Source organism: Idiotropiscis lumnitzeri, unplaced genomic scaffold (assembly GCF_059441095.1).
Source record: "Idiotropiscis lumnitzeri isolate Australia: NSW breed Sydney's pygmy pipehorse unplaced genomic scaffold, RoL_Ilum_1.0 HiC_scaffold_23, whole genome shotgun sequence".
Lineage (NCBI taxonomy): Eukaryota > Metazoa > Chordata > Actinopteri > Syngnathiformes > Syngnathidae > Idiotropiscis > Idiotropiscis lumnitzeri.
The window spans coordinates 195,640-217,182 of NW_028283561.1; the positions used below are offsets into that span (position 1 = coordinate 195,640).

The window sequence follows — 21,543 nt, forward strand, 5'->3', positions numbered from 1 at the left end:
TTTCCCCAGATCAAATTGTTGTGTTTTTTGGTGTTCTTGATAGCGTCCCTGTGACGTCCTCCCCTGCCCAACTTGGTATGTTTGTATCTACTATGGCCTATGTGGGGAATGTGCTTTGTCGTATTTGTCCATGAAGTGCTATTTGGTTTGTCATCAGTTTGACCTGAGCAGACTGAATCTGTTTGTTCTGAATGAGAGCGTGGGTCATGAAAATACTTTTTGTGCAAGTTTGAGGTCTTACATTTCAACTAAGTAATATAAATTTAGTGTATGAGAATAATATAATGAATCAGTAAACACCATGACTGCAATCCCAGTCAATCCTATCTATGCACAGTACTTCTACTTGATAAATGCTTTTTGTTTAATCAATGTTTAACATATTCAGTAAATATGAACCTGCTAAATTAAATAATTAGAATTAGAATTAGAAATCCCTTTATTGTCATTGTACTCAAGAGTGCAACGAGATTAGAGAGCTCCCCTCTCCAGTGCAAGACAACAATAATACAATAATTGACCTTCTGTCCCATAAGTGTTTAAAATAATGCCAGCAATCGTAATACAATCCTTCAATACCTTAATAGTATTACACTAATACAAAAAACAACTACACTTAACAAATTAGCACACATAGTGCACTCTTGTGCCTACAATGCTTCCTCAGATCAAAATAGCATGCGAAAGCATGAAAATCCATTGTTTCAGAGGGTGTCTCGGTCACACCTCCTTTGTTGCAGCCTTGATCCAATCCTCCCACATTCATCTCCTGAGGGTCGTCTTCATCACCATGGTCCAAACAGAGGTCACACTGTGGAACAATTCCTTTTCAATACAAGTTATTAGCAGAGTAAAATGTGGAATAACATATGCATTCACCCTAACAGTCATCATGACGAAGAAGTCAATGTCAAACACAGAGTGCTGAGTTTTGAGGTCTACACAATAATAGGACTCAAAATTTAAAATACAATTTTAAATCAATTTAGCTTGGCTAAATGTTTTTTATTGACATAAGTGTACATTTATGAACACAGTACAAAATGTAAAACGTTTTTTGGGTTTAAAAAAAAAGCACTTTCATATACAGAATTACACAAATACAAAATTATACTTGACAGCCAGTAGTACAGTGTTGCCTTACTTGAAACAGTTTTAAGAACTTGGAAGAGGACTACTTCCCTCACAGTGTCTTTCACTCCTTGCATTTTCAATCATAGTTTCTAAGGGTATAATGGCAGTTTTCTGTCATGTTTGTAAGATTCACTGCACATTGTGAAGAAAATCGCCAATTAAATCGAAATTGCAATATCTGACTGAAAAATTCCAATACAATTTTTTCCTGAAATCGTTCAGCTCTATCGGACACAGATGTAAATGTAAACATGAAAGAAAACGGAAAACAGGTTGGTGTGTATTACACAATACGATACAACACAACTTTATTTATATAGCGCATTTCACAACAGCTGGAGTTGTAACAAAGCTTTTCATATGGTGTATTATGACAGCTTGTGTGTGACTGACGGCTGTGATGTATGTATGCGGAGTGCATGCTCTAAAGAAGAACGGTGAGAAAGTAGGAAAAAAGACGGGAGCGAGTGATGACTGTTGTGTGAACAAGTAGCTGGGGAGAAGGAGCGGGTGGGGGTTAAGTGGAGAGTTGAACAGCTAGTGTGTTTATATACCTTAAATCAGGGGTGTCAAAGTCAAATAGACAGGGGGCCAAATTAAAAAATTGCCAACAAGCCGAGGGCCAGACTGATCGAATGTTCATTGGAAAAAAATAAAATTATCACACATAGTCGAGTGTACCTAATTGAATGTACTGAAAACCTAACATATATACTACTATATGATTGGATTGGACAAATAAAGCAATATTGTTATGGCTCTGTCAGTAATGTTTTATTTTCAACAGGCACAAAAGACAAACTTTATAAAATCCTTATAACATGCACATTAAATGAATGAAGCGGTATTAGTCAAAGCACCATCAGTTTATTTTCTCAGGGAAATGAAAAGTCAAAAGTAGGCTAAATTTACTTTTTATCAGTCACTCAACTGAAATATTTTTAAAGCAATTGGATTGAAACAAAATAAAATAGTGCAAACATCCACTAATTTGAGAAAAAACACACTTTCTTGAAAGAACAGTCATAAATATTTAACTTAAACTTTTCAACTTTAACTGAGTTTTTAACTCTGCCTGAGTAAAAACAAAATAAAGTGCAAAAATCCACTAATCAGAGAAAAACAACACTTTCTTCTAAGAAGTCACATGTGTAATGAAAACAAATATTTAACTTAACTATATTTAACTATTTTATTAAAAAATCTAAATATGTTATTGCACAGTAATGTTCACTTGTTTTAGGCTGAGGATGATACTTGGTGGTGTCTCATCTTTTACAAGTTCAGCATAGTTCGGGGTCAGACTCTGAGCTGAGGATACCCTCAGGATTGAGTGAAGGTGTTCAGCTGTAAATTGGAATTTTAACTATTATCTGACTCCCTTAACCAAACACGACTTACATTCATCCAACAATTATGCGCGCTCGTTTTGAGAGAGAGATCCAGGAAGCCGGCGATTTCACACGAGAGCAAATTTATTCCTAACAAGCAGATCTAGTACAGAGTCTGGGGCTCGGTTCCTACCATTACAGCTCTGCGCGTCTCTGTACCCAACAGAAGACGACGCTCCCCCCGAGTTGCCCAGGATCATTGATACATTTCAACAAAACAAAGCGATGACATCCTACTACTCTCCTATTTGCTATGTGTCATCTGCAGCTAATTTTAGCTTTCTCTTATGGAATATCTTCACCCCGCAGTATGGCGTGTCGGCTCTTCCCATGGGCGCGAGCCACTGGATCTGTTATTCCGCTTTCACGGTCGACCGTCTGACCATCTCACGCAACAGCGCCTTGATGTCCTTGATATCTGGAACGTTCTGCGTCAGCACACCCAGTTCTCAGACGTGCGGCTTGTCCTGCACAAAACATCTGCCACCTATGCATTTCACACAGCCTGCCCTGACCTTTTATTGTACATTGAATTAAAGCACAATCTGTAAATATCTTTATTGCATTAAACTGAATATATGTAACTTGTAGTCAATCGTCTAAAATCTTTTAAGCTGTAATTCGACAATGATAAACTGTCAGCTCACCTGTCGCGTTTTCCTCCAGCATTTTCTCCCGTAATCTCGCCACCAGTCCACCCCTGTGTCCACACATTGCAGGTGCTCCATCTGTCGTTAAACCCACAAGTTTGCCCCAAGACAGCTACATCTCATTTATGCATCTTGACACCTCTTTATACAGATCATGTCCTGAAGTTGTGCCATGCATAGGACGTAACGCCAAAAACTCTTCTGTCACGCTCAGGCTGGAGTCCACTCCGTGGATGATAATTGACAACTGGGCAATGTCAGAAATGTCGGTGCTCTCATCCACAGCCAGGGAATATGCGATGAAATATTTTCCCTTTATACAAATTGCTCTTTTAAATTGATGGACAGCTGGTCTACACGCTCAGCAACTATATTTCTGCTAAGGCTCACGTTTAAAAAGACTTGCCTTTTATCTGGGCAAACAGCGTCACAAACTTAAAGCATACAGCCTTTGATAAAATCCCCCTCTGTGAATGGCCGGGCTGATTTAGCGATCTCTTTTGCCACAATAAAACTGGCCTTGACAGCAGCCTCACATTGTGACTTGGCTTTTCTGAATAGAGCCTGTCGAGATTTAAGACCTTGTTTTAATTCTTTCAGTTCTTGATGAGTTTAGTCTCCACTCCTTGTTTGGTGTTCCAACTAAATGTCCTGCTCATGCAAATCGTCATACTGGAGGCCGATTTGACAGCCGCACAATATTTTTATTTTCCTGAGCATCTGGTTCGTACATATGCTCCAACAAACATAATTCCAACCGTTTTCTCCAGCTCTTCAAATACCTGGATCCCCTCGGATACATTTCAGATTTCGCTTTTTTAATCAATTTCTGACTAGCTGAATACACTTTCAATGTCGAGCTCTGCCCTCCAAAGTTGTCCTGGAATGACGTCACACCGCATTTGTCACTGGGCTGAATCTCACTTCAGGAAAACGACTATTTTATCAAATATACCAAATATTTTTTTCATGCTTTATTATTTTTATCAGGTGTAAATACTTGTGACAAAAAATATTTAATTAGTCATTTTCCAAACTTACTTCGCACTTGGTCTTTAAGTTAAAGCTTTTTAAAAACTAAAATGTGAGGGTTAAAAATGACACACATTCATCTACTGCTCACACAAACACAATTTTATGACAAGGATTAACATCCTTACAACTTGTATTACACTATGCAATGCACTCTGAGAACCAAGTGGCTAGACATCACACGCCACATTGACCACACTTCCCCCACCCCACCTCATCACACAAGCATACTCGCTTGCTCTCTCTTTCTTGCTCTCTCTCTCCCGCTCTATCCGCCAACAACATGTGTACATTAGCATATAAATAGCCATGGCACCGACTGCCCATCACAATTTAGCACATTTAAATTTAAATTCACAAGATTGAATGTGTTTTCAAATGTCGTCCCATCTAAGAGACAATTTAAGTCAGGGTTGCAATTGTCCATTGCAGCACATAATTTTAGGACGGTCCCAAGCCCACATAAATGCACAGGGTTCGGGAGGGGCATGCAGCTTGAAAGTTTGCCAAATAATTAACACATTCACTGCCAGCTGTTTTCTCCACAGCCAACTCTATATTGCCAGCCATTTTAGATGTTCACTAAATTTTCATTTCAAGGCCCACACACTGGGTTTCCACAGCTTACATAAACGTGGAACCTACCAAAAGAAAGATTTGACTTCTTTCATTTGAAAAAAAAAAACATTTGTTTCTACCTTACTCTATTCTTTAGTAATCAGCAGCAGAACATATCTAAGTTTCACCCATATTTGTTTTTCGGAATAGAATAAAAATTTAAAATTTGATGATAGTCCAGCCCAGCAGACATTTACAAATTTATTTTTTAATCGTAGTGGTGGCACCACCGGTTAAAGCAGGGGTGGGCAAACTTTTTGAGTGGCGGGCCACACTGTGTTCTAAAATTTGACAGAGGGGCCGGACCAGGAGCAGATTGATGGAGTGTTTTGGTAACCTCAGCTCATTGGAGAAAAAAAATACATTTAATTTTAAATGGCAGTGAACAAAAGCATAACAACAAAATATACGTCTTTGCCACACCACAGTATTTAGAAAATAGAACATTAACAAGGTTTATTCATTTAATTTTTTTCAAGTTCGGCGGGCCGGATTCAAATGTTTAACAGGCCGCATGTGGCCCCCGGGCCGTAATTTGCCCATGCCTTGGTTATAGCAAATACTCTTCTTTGATGTTTTTCTCCGAGCAGGTTAACAAGGTCTACCTTATATTTGCTCAGAAGAGTGTTTAGTCCTTCATGACGTAAAAATACGAGTTTTTTCATTTTTGACAATACAATACAATTTTGTTTATTTAGCGCATTTCACAACAAGATAAGCTGTGGGCAGGGCTTCGCACAGTTTGCCATATTAAATAACACTGATTTTGTCTTTCTAAATATTAACAAAACTCATTCAACTTTGCATGCACATCAGGCTAGGCAAAATTATGAAGAGTTTATTAATTTCTTGTTTAATTCTTAAAATAATGTCTCACTAACCCTAGACATTTTCAAATAAGCAGCCCCGGATGTTCATTAAATGTACCAAAAGTTTACCAAAATAGTTCGAATTAATTATCTGACTCTATTAATGGTTGACCAAACACGACCTACATTCATCCAACAATTATGCGCGCTCGTTTTTGAGAGAAAGATGACCAGGAAGCCGGCAACTTCACACGGGAGCGGATCTATTCTTAACAGGAGATCTAATACAAAGCCTGGGGCTCGGTTCCTACCATTACAGCTCTGCGCGTCCCTGTACCCAACAGAGGACGACGCCCCTGTCTGGAACTTTTTTCGGTCAGCACACCCAGTTTCCAGACGTGCGGCGCGTCCTGCACAAAACATCTGCCAGCCATGCACTTCACACAGCCTGCCCTGACCGTTTATTGTACATTGAATTAAAGCACAATCAGTAAATATCTTTATTGCATTAAACTGAATACATGTAACTTGTAGTCAATCGTATAAAATCCTTTACTCTTCAAAAAGTTAATGGAGTATGTAACAGGCCAAGACTAACAAATAAGTCTTCTTGCAGCCATGTACTAAACCTAACAGGCCTTTTTGAATTTACTTTAAAGTTTGATGTCTCTTTGACAAAAGGTGCTGTAACTTCAACCACAAAATAATTTCACAAATTATAATAGTATAAATGGAAGTAATTATTTCATTCTTTGATATTTTTTGTCCTAACAGGTTAACAAGGGCTACCCCAGATTTGTTTAGGCCTTCATTATGTCAAAATACAAAATTTGTGATATTTGGCTAAAAGTTGTGGCCGTGGGAACGCACAGTTTGCCAATAAAACAACGCTGATTTTGACGGCCTAATTAAGCACGAAAACGCATGTAACTTTGCACGCATATTTGACCTGGCAAAATCATCAATGTTATATTTGTTGACTGCGCGAGTTTTAAAAAGATATTCATTTCTTGTGTAATTCTGGCTCACTAGCCCTCGAAATATTAAAAAAAAAAGCACCCCCAGTTGTACATTTCACCTAGATCTACGAAACCTTGGTTTTATATGTAACAAAAACTCTCTTGAAGCCATGTGCTAAACCTAACAGGAAGTCCACTGTTTTGAGTTTACTTTAAAGTTGGCGTCGCCTTGACTACAAAAGCTGCTGTAACTTGACCCAAATGATAATTACTTCTAAAGATTTCTCACATTTGATAATAGTTCAGGATTGAAGACATCTATTTATTTTCCATCATAGTAGTAGTGCCATCTACTGGCATAAATAAATGTGTTTTTTAATGTTTGGTGTTTTTCCCCATATTAGTTGACCAGATTTACCTCATATTGTTCGAAATTCATTTTAGGCCTTCACAATACTGCAAAACAAAGTTTGTGAAATAGTACACAAAGCTGTTCCCTTGGCAACTCCTATTTGCCAAGAAAAACGACACTTCTTTGACAGTCTAAATATGCGTGAAAACTCATCAAACTGCACACGTACAAGTTCTGGCAAACTCAGCAATATTCTATTCATTTATTGGGAAATTTTTAAAAGATGGCTCCCTTGCACCCCGAGAAATATTTAAAACAGCAGCCTCGGTTATATATTTCGTTTTGTCTGTTTTCTAGTCAGAAAAGGGAAGAATGGTGAAACTTGGCTATGTTCAACTGCTGATTACTAATGAACGGAGAAGATAGAATGCATTGTTCTCTTGCTTTTTCCCTGAGCATCCCTTGGACCACAGTGAGCAACATCAGACATATAAATGGCCGCCAAACCAGTACCACACCTGTTTTATGATATCGCTGTTACAAAAATATTCTAAGAGTCAAAAAAATCATTGAATAGAAATTTGTGATAAACTCAACCCAACGTAAAAAAAAAAAAATAATAAAAAAATACAACCATCGTATTAAGCAGAATTTAATTCTAAATAGAATCTGTTTCAATATGGTCCATATTATCCACTCATAAATAACTAAAATCATGGCATCTAATAAAACACAAAAAATTCTATGTCACTTGACCTCTGAAACACACGAAACATCCTCATTTTAGGGGCCCGTAAACTACGCTCATTTTTGGAATTCTTCAATAGAGCTGTGTTGTCTGTAGCGGAGCATCTATGGTCAGTGTGAGTATATGTGTGTGCTTCAAATTCTAGCAGAACACCTGAGTGTGCGTCCTTAGTCACGCTACTGAAATTGAAAGGAATGCGGGAATAGTGTGTTGTCCTGTATGTAGATTTAACTGCGGTGGAAATGAAGGAATGTGTGTAGAAAATGTAATGCGTGTGCGTGGTGCGCGCCAGCGTCGCCAATATACGCTGAGAGGGTGAAAATAGTGCGCAATTGCGCACGCGCGCAGCATAGAGGGAACATTGGTAGAAAGCAACTTCTTATTTTCTCCACTGAAAGAAGAGAGCGTGTTTTTAGCTCAGCAATGTAACTGTTATCCGCATAGCAGTGGAAGGAAATATGTTTCATTGGATGTAACCTAGGGGCAGCAAATACAATGAAAATATCAAGGGCCCAAAATAGCTACAGACCATACAACAAAGTGGCAGAGCGCCACTCAAGAGCAACCTAGGCTAACACAAAAAGTCCTACCAGCTAAATAAGATCTAAACCACTCTCGAGCGCTACCATCGATCTGGTTCTGTAAACGAGCCAAAAGAATACAGTCAGTTTAGTTGAAGAAAAAAAGATGGACGGTACAAGTTGAAAAATCAAGATAAAAAGTAAAAGCAAAATGTGGTCTCGCAAAACTAGTTGGAGTTGCATAGAGTTTGCGGCAACATTTGGAAGTGCACAGATGAGCAAGTTCTTGGACCGCCCACATGCAGGTTTTGTTGGACCTGGTAGATAGAAGCTATGTGTAATTCATGTATATTAGTCTGTCACATTTGTTATGGAGTGTCAGGTTTGCGATGGATGGTCGCGAAAGGGGGAGAAAATAGATGTTGAAGTTCTAGCTGGAGAAGCAAGCGCAGAGGTCCGGCGTGCAGCTTGGGGGCAAGTGAGGGGACAAAAGAACTCTCACCTATTCAAAATTAAACTTTAGAGGCCCCTCCCAAAGCATCGTACAATATTTGGGGACTAGTTCAAAGTTTCTTTGAACAAAGAAATATGAAAAAGCGTGAAGTGAACCTAATGTCCCACCTTTAACAATATATTTTAAGATTATGTACCACCTTTAACTATTTTAAGATTATTCATGTCATATTATAAATCCCTGACTTAAACATTAAATCAATCCAACCAGCATTTACTGTATTATGAAAGAAAATAACATATTGTATTTTAAAGTTGTGTTTCTTCTACATGTATACTAATTATTAATCTAGATAACATAAGGGAAAGAAACCAAAGCCGCATGAAACACCTTCATATTTACCTTCATATTTCATAGCTTCTACTGTACTTAAAATTACATATACATGAAATTTAATTTTTCATCCTTCTGTTGCTTGTGAACACAAGAGGACAGTCACAGTTCTTTTGTATTGTAAGGTCAGCTCTGTGAAAGTCTTTATTTGAGTGTTGTTTTTTGTGGTCATGTCCCTATCATGTTTGCATTGGTCAATGGGGTCCTCTGTCCCCTCCACCATGGAGAAAACCGTCATCTTCACTTGAAAAAAAACGTGAAAAAAAATTGGCTTTGTCTTAATGGCAATGACTAATTTGGAAAACTCTCAATAATCGCTCTAGCTAAGTTAGCACTTTCAAATATGGACACGCTGACGACCAGTAATTTCGCTCCCTCACACTGAACAAGTGCAGTGTAAAAAAGGCTTTACATCAGGAAAACGTGTTGCTTTCCATTTACTAATTGTAATAAATGTTCACATCACATTTACTTCTGACATTAAGGCTTCATCAGTTGAAGAGGATGATGATGACGACAATGATTTCATTGACGTACCAGAAAAAGAAGGATATGAGTCAGATATCTCTGGGCATCTACTAACTGAAAATGGTGAGTGTAACACACATCAAACACATATAAGCATTTGTAATTTTTTATGTACTGATTATTTCAAATCTTTGGCTCCACGCTTGGAAACATCACTGAGCTTTTAAACTCTATAGTTAGAGTAGAACAGTCAAATGCACCAAAGATTGTACAGTTCAGAATCTGACCACAATTATCTTATCATTATAGATTTATAAAAATGCACGATAAATGTCACTAAGAAAATCTGACTTGAAATGCTATCATGCATGACATCACACGAGACCTAATTGAGACTTCAGCAACTGCAGCAAGCAGATGAAAAGTGATGCAGCTCAAGGTATTTTTCATGTACTGGCTTTGAACAAAAAAAGCATCACCAAAAAGAATGTAGGAAAAATATTCATCTGATCTGGTCACTTGGCACACATGCTAGAAGTTTGCTGAGTTTAATATGCAACAGATGTCTGCAATTGAAAAAAGCCCAATGGCCTCATTTATCAATGCTGCGTACGCACAAAACGGGGCCTGAAAACTGTGTACATAACTTATTGCACAAAGACTGTGGCCTATTATCCCCCTCCAAAAAAAAAGGAATGGGAAAAGGTGTGCAGATGTTCAAAAGTATAAAGCCATGCATTAAAGAAAATCAATTTAATATCGATATAAACTGCTCAGAAAATGCATCGATATAAAAGAAATCGATTCGCAACACGTTAACCAAAGCCGTTCTCTCATGTCTCTGCTGTTCATGCTGTAAACAATTTGCATACGCACAATTTCTTAATGCCTTGTAAACTTCCCTTTCAAAGCAACACAGCAGTGATAAACGAACATTCAAAAAGTGTCAAACTTGTGGCTGATACACGATTTAATTTATTACAAGGACTGTCTTGTCTGAAAGTTAACTGTAGTTAGCACACACAGGCGACCGTGTCCGTCTGTTGGAACGTCGTCGTTTTTTTATGCACATTTCACATTTTGAATGTACAGATTATGTTATGCATACTAGAAAAGAAAAACAAAACAAAAAAATGAATTCAAGTGATGATTTTAGTTTTCTTTAACAGTGCATTTCCTCAATTTTATTCATATGGTTTCACGCCCTTCAACATTTAAAAAAATGGATTGGTGCGCAAGAAAAGTTATGTTTACAAGTAGTTCTTTTAGTATTTATAGGTAGTTTCATAGCACTAGTGCAACTCGTCATAGTTCAAAATGCACACATTTACACGCTTGCGCTAAACATCAATGTGTATTTTATTTGTGGATCACTGTAGCATCACACAAGCGCACAGAAACAAGTGAGGCAGAAATTAAAATAAATGACATCGAATCGACTTGAAATCGGGAATCGAAAATCGAATCAAATCGGGGCTTGAGTGAATCGTTACATCCTTACCATGCATACGTGTGTTTTAGCGATGCAGTTAGTATGGCGATAATAGAAGCCAGACTGCAGCTCTGATTGCTGCTGTTCCAGATAGTCCATATTGTGTTCCGTAAATAACTTAACGCTCACACACACACGCACTCGCACACCCCCACACACGCACCCCCCCCCACACACACACACATATTAGTGTTGTCAGAAAAATGCGTTATTAATGGGATTAATCCAACCCACTTTTAACAGCGTCAATTTTTTTAACGAGCGATTAAGAATCATCTTGGCTTAATAAACAATGTAGTCCTATGACGTAGTGCTGACGCTTGCAAGACCAGAAAAAAAACATCAAGCACGTGAAATTCAGGACAGGCCTGCATGGGCTTGATGTGCGGAGTTTTTGCTGGTTTCTAGAATAAAAGCATCATTGCGAGTGGTAAAAATGACGCAAATTCAATTCTGAACGGCAAGTTTTTTTTTTTTTTTTTTTTAAGTTACCTAATGGTGTCATTGATAAGAGCAAAGTCATTTGTGTGTATTGCCATCATGCACTGAGCTACCATCGCAGCACATCCAGTTTAAAATACCATTTGATGGCCAAGCACACCGCTGATGCCAATTCTCCAGCCCGTTGTCAAACCCAGGCATCCATGGATAATTTGCGACAGAAACCTAGGGAGAGATCAACTTAAAAGAGACTCGCCGAAGCCAAAGCTAAGTGGGGGGCCACTGCGTGTTAACCTCGTGGAGGATGAAGGGCTGGCTGAAATACTTTGCATTGCGTCCAACAACTGCACTTACGATTTGTCCCGAGACACACAAATGCAACCCGCATTCAAGACTACCAGGAAGTGGAGAAGGCGGAAGCAGTCGCGCTCACCGGTGATTACTGAACTTCTCTCAGGAACCGCAACTACCTCACTGTTTAGCCCATTATTTTGACCTATTTCATTTACACTTTGTCGGCATTTTATAGTTCTTTTATTACTCAAATTTGATCCATTAGAAAGGCTGTTGATGCTCTTTTGTGTGACTCTTTTGTGTGACTCTGTTTGTGAGAGTCGAATCCAATGCTTTTTTTTTTTCAATCAAAAAAAAGTATTTGCATAAAAACAAAAAAATCAATTCTATATATTAAAGGTATTACAATTCAATAAAATACTGGGACAAAAGGGATTTTTTTTTACAATGAATAAAATGTGCGATTAACTACGAGTTAACGATGAAAAAATTTGATTAATATAAATATATATATCTATATATATATATATATAATATTGATGTTCACGGAGTCATGGCTAACAGAGCTAACGCCGAACACCGTCGTGGAATTGAACGGCTTCCAAATCCTACGTGCCGACAAGATGCCGGAGAATGGTAAGAGGAAAGGAGGAGGGCTGGCTGTGTTTGTGAATAATAGATGGTGTAACCTTGAGCACATCCCTATTAAGGAGCATCTCTGCAGTCGCGACATTGAGCTGCTAGCTGTTAGCATGAGACTGTATTACATCCTGCGATAGTTCAGTCACTTGATCGCAGTGGCGGTGTACATTCCTCCCTGTGAAGTACTGACTGCAGCTGTGAGTAGACACAGCATTCAAATTCCCTGCTCCTCATCTCTGCTGACTTCAATCATGCCTCTCCTTTCCCCTCTCTGCCTTCATTCACACAGTATGTCACCTGCCACACCAGTGACATTAAAATATTGTACCTTTTCTATGCCAACACCGAGGAGGCATACATACGGACAACCCAAGACCCAGAAGGGGGGAACCTTCAGTGGGCAAATGAGTTGAACCTATTTTTCAATAGGTTCGATCAGATGCCTGTCCCTGCTCCATCTCTCCTGCTGCAAACAACACCCCCCCTCCCCCCACAGTCTTCAGTTTTCAGACACATCAGACAATCACCACTTACTCCTACTCAGCCTTGTTCCTCACAACATCTCAGGCGAAGAACAAGCTTCGCAAGATTAAGACGAGGAAGGCAGCGGGTCCAGATGGAATTAGCTCCCAGCTCCTCAAACCTGCGCAGACCAGCTGTGTGGAATTATCCAGTACATGTTCAACCTGAGCCTGAAGCTGGGCAGAGTCCCCCAGCTGTGGAAAACATCCTGCCTGGTTCCGGTTCCAAAGACACCCCATCCGAAGGAGCTCAACAACTTCAGACCAGTGGCGCTGACGTCTCATCTGATGAAGACCCTGGAGAGACTGGTCCTCGGCCATCTGCACCCCCTGGTCAGCTCCTCAATGGACCCACTCCAGTTCGCATACCAGCCTGGCATCAGTGTGGATGATGCCATCATCTACCTGTTCCACACTTCACTCTCCCACCTGGAAAAGGCGGGGGGCACGGTGAGGATCATGTTCTTTGATTTCTCAAGTGCTTTCAACACCATCCAGCCCGCCTTATTGGGAGACAAGCTGGAGCAGGCGGGAGTGGCCCACCACCTCATCACATGGATCCACGACTACCTCACAAACCGGCCACAGTACGTGAGGACACAGGACTGTGTGTCTGACGTGCTCCTCTGAAGCATGGGAGCGCCGCACGGAACTGTTCTGGCTCCCTTCCTGTTCACCCTCTACACCTCGGACTACAAATACAATTCCACAACCTGTCACCTGCAGAAGTTCTCTGATGACTCTGCGATTGTCGGCCTCATCACTGACGGTGACGATCGGGAGTAAAGAGGGGTTACACGGGTTCGTGGACTGGTGTCAGCAGAACCGCCTCCAAATCAACGCTGGGAAATCCAAAGAGCTGTTGGTGGATTTCCGCAAGCGTCGGCACTCTCCACCTGCACCAGTGAATATCCAGGGAACAGACGTTGAGAGGGTCTCAACTTACAAGTACCTGGGTGTTCATCTGAACAATAAACTGGACTGGAGCGACAACACAGATGCTCTCTATAGGAAGGGTCAGAGCAGACTCTTCCTACTCAGGAGGCTGAGGTCCTTTGGCGTTCGGGGAACACTCCTCAGGAACTAATATGACTCTGTGGTTTCATCAGTCTTCTTCTATGGAGTGGTCTCCTGGGCAGGAGGCATCTCGGGCCGGGACAAAAAGAGACTGGACAAACTAGTGAGGAGGGCCAGCTCTGTCCTGTGCTGCTCCCTGGACTCTGTGGACTCAGTGGGGGGCAGGAGGATGACGGCAAAACTGTCATCATTGCTGGACAACCCAGCCCACCCACTCAATGACACTCTGAGAACACTCCACAGCTCCTTCAGTGATAGACTGTTACACCCTCGCTGTACCAAAGAGAGATTTCGCCGCTCCTTCCTGCCAACTGCTGTCAGACTTTTTAACAAGAACATTGGGTCAGGCCTACATATGGGAGGGCATTAGTGCAATTGTGCAGTCCTAGGATGCAATATACACTACTACTGTACTTTCAGCCAATGGTGTACTTAAGTATTGACCAATGATGTATTTTGTTTACCATTACAGTATTCTTATTACAGTACTTCTATCACTGCAGTATTTCTACCATTGCAGGACGTTCACTATTACAGTACTTTTATCATTGCAGTACTTTTATCATTGCAGTAGTTCCTATCATTGCAGTACTTTTACTATTACAGTACTTTTACCATTGCAGTATATTTTATCATTGCAGTACTTTTTACCATTACAGTACTTTGATCATTGCAGTATTTTCTATCTGTAGGAGCCGTACAGTGTTGGGTGGTTTTCTTTTGTTGCGATGCATGCTCGTGTGTTGTGCACGCACCAAGCGTGCACACACTCCACTTTTATGGTGATTGGTGATGTCACAGGGGGGGGAGTGGTCTTCTCTTATTAGTAGTTGCACTCACCTGTGGGTAGTGGTTGTTTGGTTTTGGATCATGTGGTGGGGTGAGCAAGGGGAAGAAACCTTTTGCTGACCGTACAATTCTGCGTAAACGAACATCGACTGCGAGCGCAACGTGTCCTGAACTGGAGCATAAAACAACCGTGGAACATCGGCCAACTCTTGTTGCGAAGAAAGAGAGAGAGACAATGACAGACAAGTAAGTGCCTGTCATTTGCTTCCGCGATGGATGCGCCTCTATAGACAGTCAAGCCAGTTGGGATGCGCGTCATCAATGTTTTCCACCCCCCTTGTCTTAGCCTGCCGTGGCGTAATTTAAGTTGGACGCCACAACAATTGTCAGCAAAAGCTTTAAGGACTGCTTTATTGAAGCGAGTATTCGAATGGAATTTGGGACAGCTTTGGATGATCAAGATTGTTTTCAAAGTTGTAAATGAAGATAAACCGGAACCCAAGATGGATCGCTCGTAAAGCTCACTTTCATTCATAAATCTGCCGCTACGTTGCGCTGCGCTGCGCATGGCTTCACCTTGTTTAAGTTGACTTAGTTGAAAGGTGGAGTGTTTTGTGACCATCCTTTGTGGATTTTGTGTCAATAAACAACATTGGAATGCTATGACGTAAACCGTTACTCAGCATGCAGTTTTGTTCCTGTCGTCAGCTAATTAATAAAAAAAAAAAGGAAAGGTGGTTGCACCTTAAGAAAAAATATAAAAAAAATAAATAGGAAAGGACATGTGTGTCTGAAGTGGAACATCCCATTTTGTTGTGAAGTTTGAACATTTTATGAACAACAAATGGATGGAAGTGGCTCAAAAGTGAACGAAATGAAAGTCAAAAGGCAACCTATACTTACAGTCAAAGCGTTTGAATACAAACTGGAAAGGCTTCAAGATGAAAGAAGAGCAAAGGTAAAGATGATCAAAAGCAATGTCAGAGAAATAACAGAACTAATGAAAAATGCTGAAAGGGTTCGATCATGCCTTGAAAATGTGTCAAGTTTATTCAATGAGGCAAGTCAGCTTCATGATTCCGTTATCGCCATGGTTCCTGATGAAGAACAAGAAAAGGAGAATGCTTGGTTTACCAGTGTTGTAGAGCATAAATCAGTCTTTATGGAGGAGGCAAATAAATGGCTTTTAGAGTTGCCAAAGTTGATTCAAGTTCCAACAGAGGGCGCTGTTGGACCCACATGTGATCCATTTGCACAACGAAATTCAAATGACCAGGCATGTATGATGACTCTTAATGGTGCTGCTGTGGACATTGGACCAAGTGACAGTGTTTCTAACGTGTGTAGTGAAAAGCAAAAAAGGCGCAGTTCCCTTGTGAGCAAATCGGTTGCGTCTAGTAGCTCTTCAGCCCCCGTTTAAGAGCAGAGGCCGACACTGCTGCTCTTCTCGCCCGTCAGGAATTATTGAGACAAAAACATGCAATTCAAGAGCAAGAGGAACAACTCAGGAGAAAAATGGAGGCGTTGGATTTGGACATGGAATTAGCAGCGTCTATGGCCCGAGTGAATGTGTATAAGGCTTCAGAAGGCTCTCACATTTCTACAAAATTTAATGGAATTAACTCTGATTTGAAAGGTGATAAAGGCATACAGTTAAGAGTGGATGCTGCTACATTTATGCCTACATCTACTACTCAGCCATCAGGGACAACTAACATAATTTCAACAGGATGTGCTGCTGACAGACCTAAAGTGTATCCTCAACCTGAGCTTCATTCTGTCTTAACTGGGGCCAGTCTGTCATCACTCCCATCAGGTGTACAACATGAAACTATTCCAACAATACAGTGTGACCAAGCTTCACCAACAACCGATAGTACATCTGATCGTTTGCTCACAGTACTGCAGAAGCAAAATGAAATTACATCTTCACTTGTCAAACAACAATCACTTTTGCTGTTACCCAAACGAGATTTGCAAATATTTGATGGAGATCCATTACAATTCCTAAGTTTCATAAGAGCCTTTGAACACAACATCGAAGAAAGAACTCCAAATCACAAGGACTGTTTGTACTACCTCGAGCAATATACCAGTGGCCAGTCCCTGGATCTGGTCCGAAGCTGTCAACATCTGCCACCTTCTCGTGGATTCATTAAGGCGAAGTCTTTGCTACAAGAACATTTTGGAGATCCGTTTAAAGTAGCTTCTGCATACATGGACAAGGTACTTTCATGGCCTTTGATAAAGGGAGAAAATCTCAAGGCATTGCAGGCCTACAGTTTATTGCTTCGTGAATGCTGTAATTCAATGGGAGATTCTGTAGGTGACCTAAACGTGCCCACCAATATGCAAATTATGGTTAAAAAACTGCCTTACAAGCTTAGAGATAAGTGGAGAAGTGTGGTCTGCCATCTGCAAGAAACGTACCATCACAGAGCCACATTTCATGACATTGTGGAGTTTGTGGAGAAGCAAGTTAAGATTACAAGTGACCCCCTCTTTGGAGATATACAAGATTTACCTGCAACAGGAAAAAGAGAGTTTAAACCTGTGACATTTCGGCACCTGTGGAAAAGAAAATGGAGCCTGTAAATAAAATGGAGAAGAACTTACCTGTAAAGGCATGCTTGTTTTGTGGAGCTGGACATTCTTTGGATGTTTGCCTTCTATTGGATAAAAAGACGCAAGTCGAAAAGATGTCTTTTTTGAAGGAAAAAGGAATGTGCTTTGGTTGTTTGTGCATTGGGCACAGAAGCAGAGAATGCAAAGGATGTTTGGTGTGTCGAGTATGCAATAAGAAGCACCCTACGTTGTTGCATATTTATTCCCAAACTAAGCAAATAAGTTCAACACAGGTCAATGGGGATTCAGAAAGTGTCAGAGGTGCTGTGGTGTCAATTCAGTCCAGTGGCTTGACTGGGGCCGGTAAACAGGACTGTGTGTTATCAATACTACCTGTCCAAGTGAAATCCAAAAGAGGTAACACAACTTTGATAACTTGTGCGTTTTTGGATCCGGGAAGCACTGCCTCATTTTGCACCGAAAGACTCATGAAACAACTCAATCTCACAGGAAGAAAGCTTGGGATTCTTCTCAAAACAATGGGGCAAGAAAGAGTTGTGGACAGCTACATGTTATCTGACTTGGAAGTGGCTGGTATGGAATCCAACAACGTTTGTGACTTGCCCAAGGTTTACACACAAAGGAATATGCCTGTTCACCTGGGAAATATTCCACGGACAAAAGACCTCCAACGCTGGCCTCATCTGAGGCATATACAGATACCAGAGGTAGAGGCAGATGTGGACCTCCTGATTGGCACCAACATACCTCAGGCATTGGAGCCCTGGGAGGTAATTCGTGCAGTGGATGGGGGTCCTTATGCCATCAAGACCATCCTTGGTTGGACTGTGAATGGTCCACTCAGAGATTTTCAACAGGAATATCGTCTGCAATCTCACGCTACAGTAAACCACATTTCAGTTGCAAGATTGGATGAGCTTTGGGAGAAACAGTTTAGGGTTGATTTTCCTGAAACTTTACAAGATGAACATAATGCATTATCAAAGGAGGATGAACATTTTATGAAATCAGTCTCTGATTCAATCAAGATGGTTGATGGGCACTACAGTATTAATTTGCCAATCAGGCAAGGTTACCTCAAGATGCCATATAATAAGACCATTGCAGAACAACGTGCATTGAGTCTCAAAAAACGCCTTTCTAAAGATCCAGTCTTTCGCTTGGACTATGTCACATTCATGGCTGGGATGCTGAATAAGGGATATGCTGAGAGAATTCCGCCTGAACAGCTGGCACGTTCTGATGGAAGATTGTGGTATATACCACATCATGGAGTGTATCACCCAAAGAAGAGAAAGCTGCGCGTCGTTTTTGACTGTGGCGCCACATTCCAGGGGACATCTTTAAACTCTCAACTCCTTCAAGGTCCTAATCTCACGAGTCAGCTGGTTGGCGTCTTGAGCAGATTTCGCAAGGAACCTGTGGTACTCATGGCAGACATAGAGGCCATGTTTCATCAGGTCAGAGTGCCGCCTGAAGATTGCGACCTGTTGAGATTCTTGTGGTGGCCTGATGGAGAATTCGAAAAGGAACTTGTTGAGTACAGAATGGTAGCACATTTGTTTGGTGCTACATCATCTCCAAGTTGCGCCAGTTTCGCTCTTCGCAGGTGTGCTGAGGACAACCGTAACCACTACAGTTCTGTGGCGATTAACACTCTGCTCCAGCATTTTTATGTTGATGACTGTTTGGTGTGAGCTCAATGAGTTGTGTGCCAAAGGTGGGTTTAAGCTCATGAAGTGGATCAGTAACTGCCGCTCAGTCCTTGCTGCTATTCCCTCGGAGGAAAGGGCCAAGGAAGTGAAAGACTTGGATTTGGACAGTGATGTCTTGCCTGTGGAACGAGCTTTGGGTATGCAGTGGTGCGTGGAGTCGGATTCATTCAAGTTTAGAATCACGTACAAGAATCAGCCGCTCACAAGAAGAGGTATCTTGTCAGTCGTCAGTTCAGTCTATGATCCTCTTGGTTTTCTTGCACCCATTGTCCTGTCTGCCAAGAAAATCCTCCAGGACCTCTGCAGAAGACGTCTTGGGTGGGATGATTCTTTGCCCCCTCCTGTAGTCAGAGAGTGGATGACTTGGCTGGAAGATCTCCACCACCTTGAACATTGGCAGGTCAGCAGATGTCTGAAACCTGTGAACTTTGGTGATGCTACCACTGCTCAGCTTCATCACTTTGCTGATGCGAGTGAGGAAGGATTTGGGACTGTGACCTACTTGTTACTCCATAACAGCAGCGGAAGAAGTCATTGCGCATTTGTGATGAGTAAGGCACGGGTAGCTCCTCTCAAGCTAGTCACGATTCCCCGTATGGAGTTGACTGCCGCGGTGGTGGCTAGCAGAATGGATAAGCTTTGGAGAAGAGAGCTGCAAATGGAACTTGGAGAGTCGGTATTCTGGACTGACAGCACCTCAGTCTTGAAGTATCTAAAGAATGAGACGTCAAGATTCAAGATTTTTGTTGCGTCGGAAATACTCAAGGTGTCCAGTGTATCTCAGTGGAGATATGTACATTCTTCTAAAAACCCTGCGGATTTAGCCTCCAGAGGAGCTAAGGTTGAGTCTTTTTTAAAGGCTGCTGCATGGGTTCGTGGACCTGATTATCTTCTGGAACCTGATAGAAACTGGCCAACAATTCCTGAGGATATGGAAGAATCAAAGCTGTGGTGATGAATACAACACACATTGAGCAGATAAGTCCATTGGAGACGTTCATCAACTATTTCTCCTCTTGGCACCGTTTGATTAGGGCCATTGGCTGGTTCCTCAAGTTCAAATATTTCCTATTATTCCTGGTGTGTCACAGAAAGGAATCAAGGGAGACGCTCAATCAGCGAGATCTAAATCCTGAACAGTTGAAAATGGAACTTCAGCTGCAGATGGAACACTCCAAAGCCCAAGTGGCAAAGAAACTTCTCACAGTGGAGGAATTAATTGCTTCAGAGAAGGCTGTGATCCAATTTTGTCAGAGAACCAAATTTGTTGAGGAATTCATAAACTTGAAAAAAGGTCAGTGTGTGAAGAGGACGAGTCATCTCTACAAACTAAACGCAATCTTGGATGATGGTCTCCTAAGGGTTGGTGGGCGACTTAATAGAGCAGCTATGCCAACCGAAGCAAAGCATCCAGTTATTCTGGGTAAGGACTGGCATATCTCAAGCTTACTTCTCAGACATGTCCATGAAATCACAGGTCACAGTGGACGCAACCACATGCTTTCTTAACTGCGGCAAAAATATTGGATTCCTGGTGCTTGTGCTGCTATCAGGTTTTATCAAGGTGCATTACTTGTCGAAGATTGTCTGCTTTATCTGGACATCAGAAAATGGCCGACCTACCTCACAGCAGAATAACTCCAGACGAACCCCCGTTTAGTCGGGTTGGCCTGGACTGTTTCGGACCATTTGAAGTCAAGCGTGGGCGTACTGCTGTTAAGCGATATGGTCTTATTTTTACATGTCTGGCAATACGGGCAATACATCTTGAAGTTCTGTTCTCATTAGATACAGATTCCTTTATCAATGGGCTCAGAAGGTTCATTGCCAGACGAGGGCAAGTTCTGGAAATCCGTTCCGACAATGGTACAAACTTTGTTGGCGCTGAACGTGAATTAAGAGAAGCCATTAACAAGTTTAACCACAACCTCATACATGATTTGCTATCACAAAGGACAATGAAATGGATTTTCAATACCCCAGCAGCGTCACACCATGGAGGTGCTTGGGAGCGATTGATCCGTTCAGTGCGCAAAATTTTGAACTCAGTTTTGAAAACTCAACCCTTAGATGAGGAAGGCCTGATGACTGTGTTTTGCGAAGTAGAAGCCATTGTTAACAGCCGTCCCATCACAAAGGCATCTACAGATCCCAATGATTTAGAAGCGTTAACTCCTAATCATCTGCTGCTACTCAAATCGCAGCCCTCATTACCACCTGGAATGTTTAATAAGGATGACATCTACGCTCGTCGCCGTTGGAAACAAGTACAATATATGTCAGACCTCTTTTGGAGGCGATGGTTGAAGGAGTACCTTCCAGGACTCCAAGAACGTCAGAAATGGAATCGTGCTCAAAGGAATTTTGTACCTGGAGATGTCGTAATGATGTGATGGCGCCGCGAAATTCATGGATTACTGGAAGAGTTTTGGATATGATTTCGGACAAGAGTGGACT

At 41.2% G+C, this 21,543-nt stretch overlaps 1 protein-coding gene across 6 annotated transcripts in view; it reads left to right on the top strand.

Annotated features, from left to right (window-relative positions):
* Window positions 1-21,543, top strand: part of uvssa (UV-stimulated scaffold protein A) — a 177,097-nt gene that overhangs the window by 78,267 nt on the left and 77,287 nt on the right. For all 6 annotated transcript variants that reach the window (XM_088287071.1, XM_088287072.1, XM_088287070.1 and 3 more), the window contains one exon: window positions 9,547-9,652. In XM_088287071.1, the coding sequence (XP_088143197.1) occupies window positions 9,547-9,652 (106 nt within the window). The remainder of the gene's footprint in view (window positions 1-9,546; window positions 9,653-21,543) is intronic.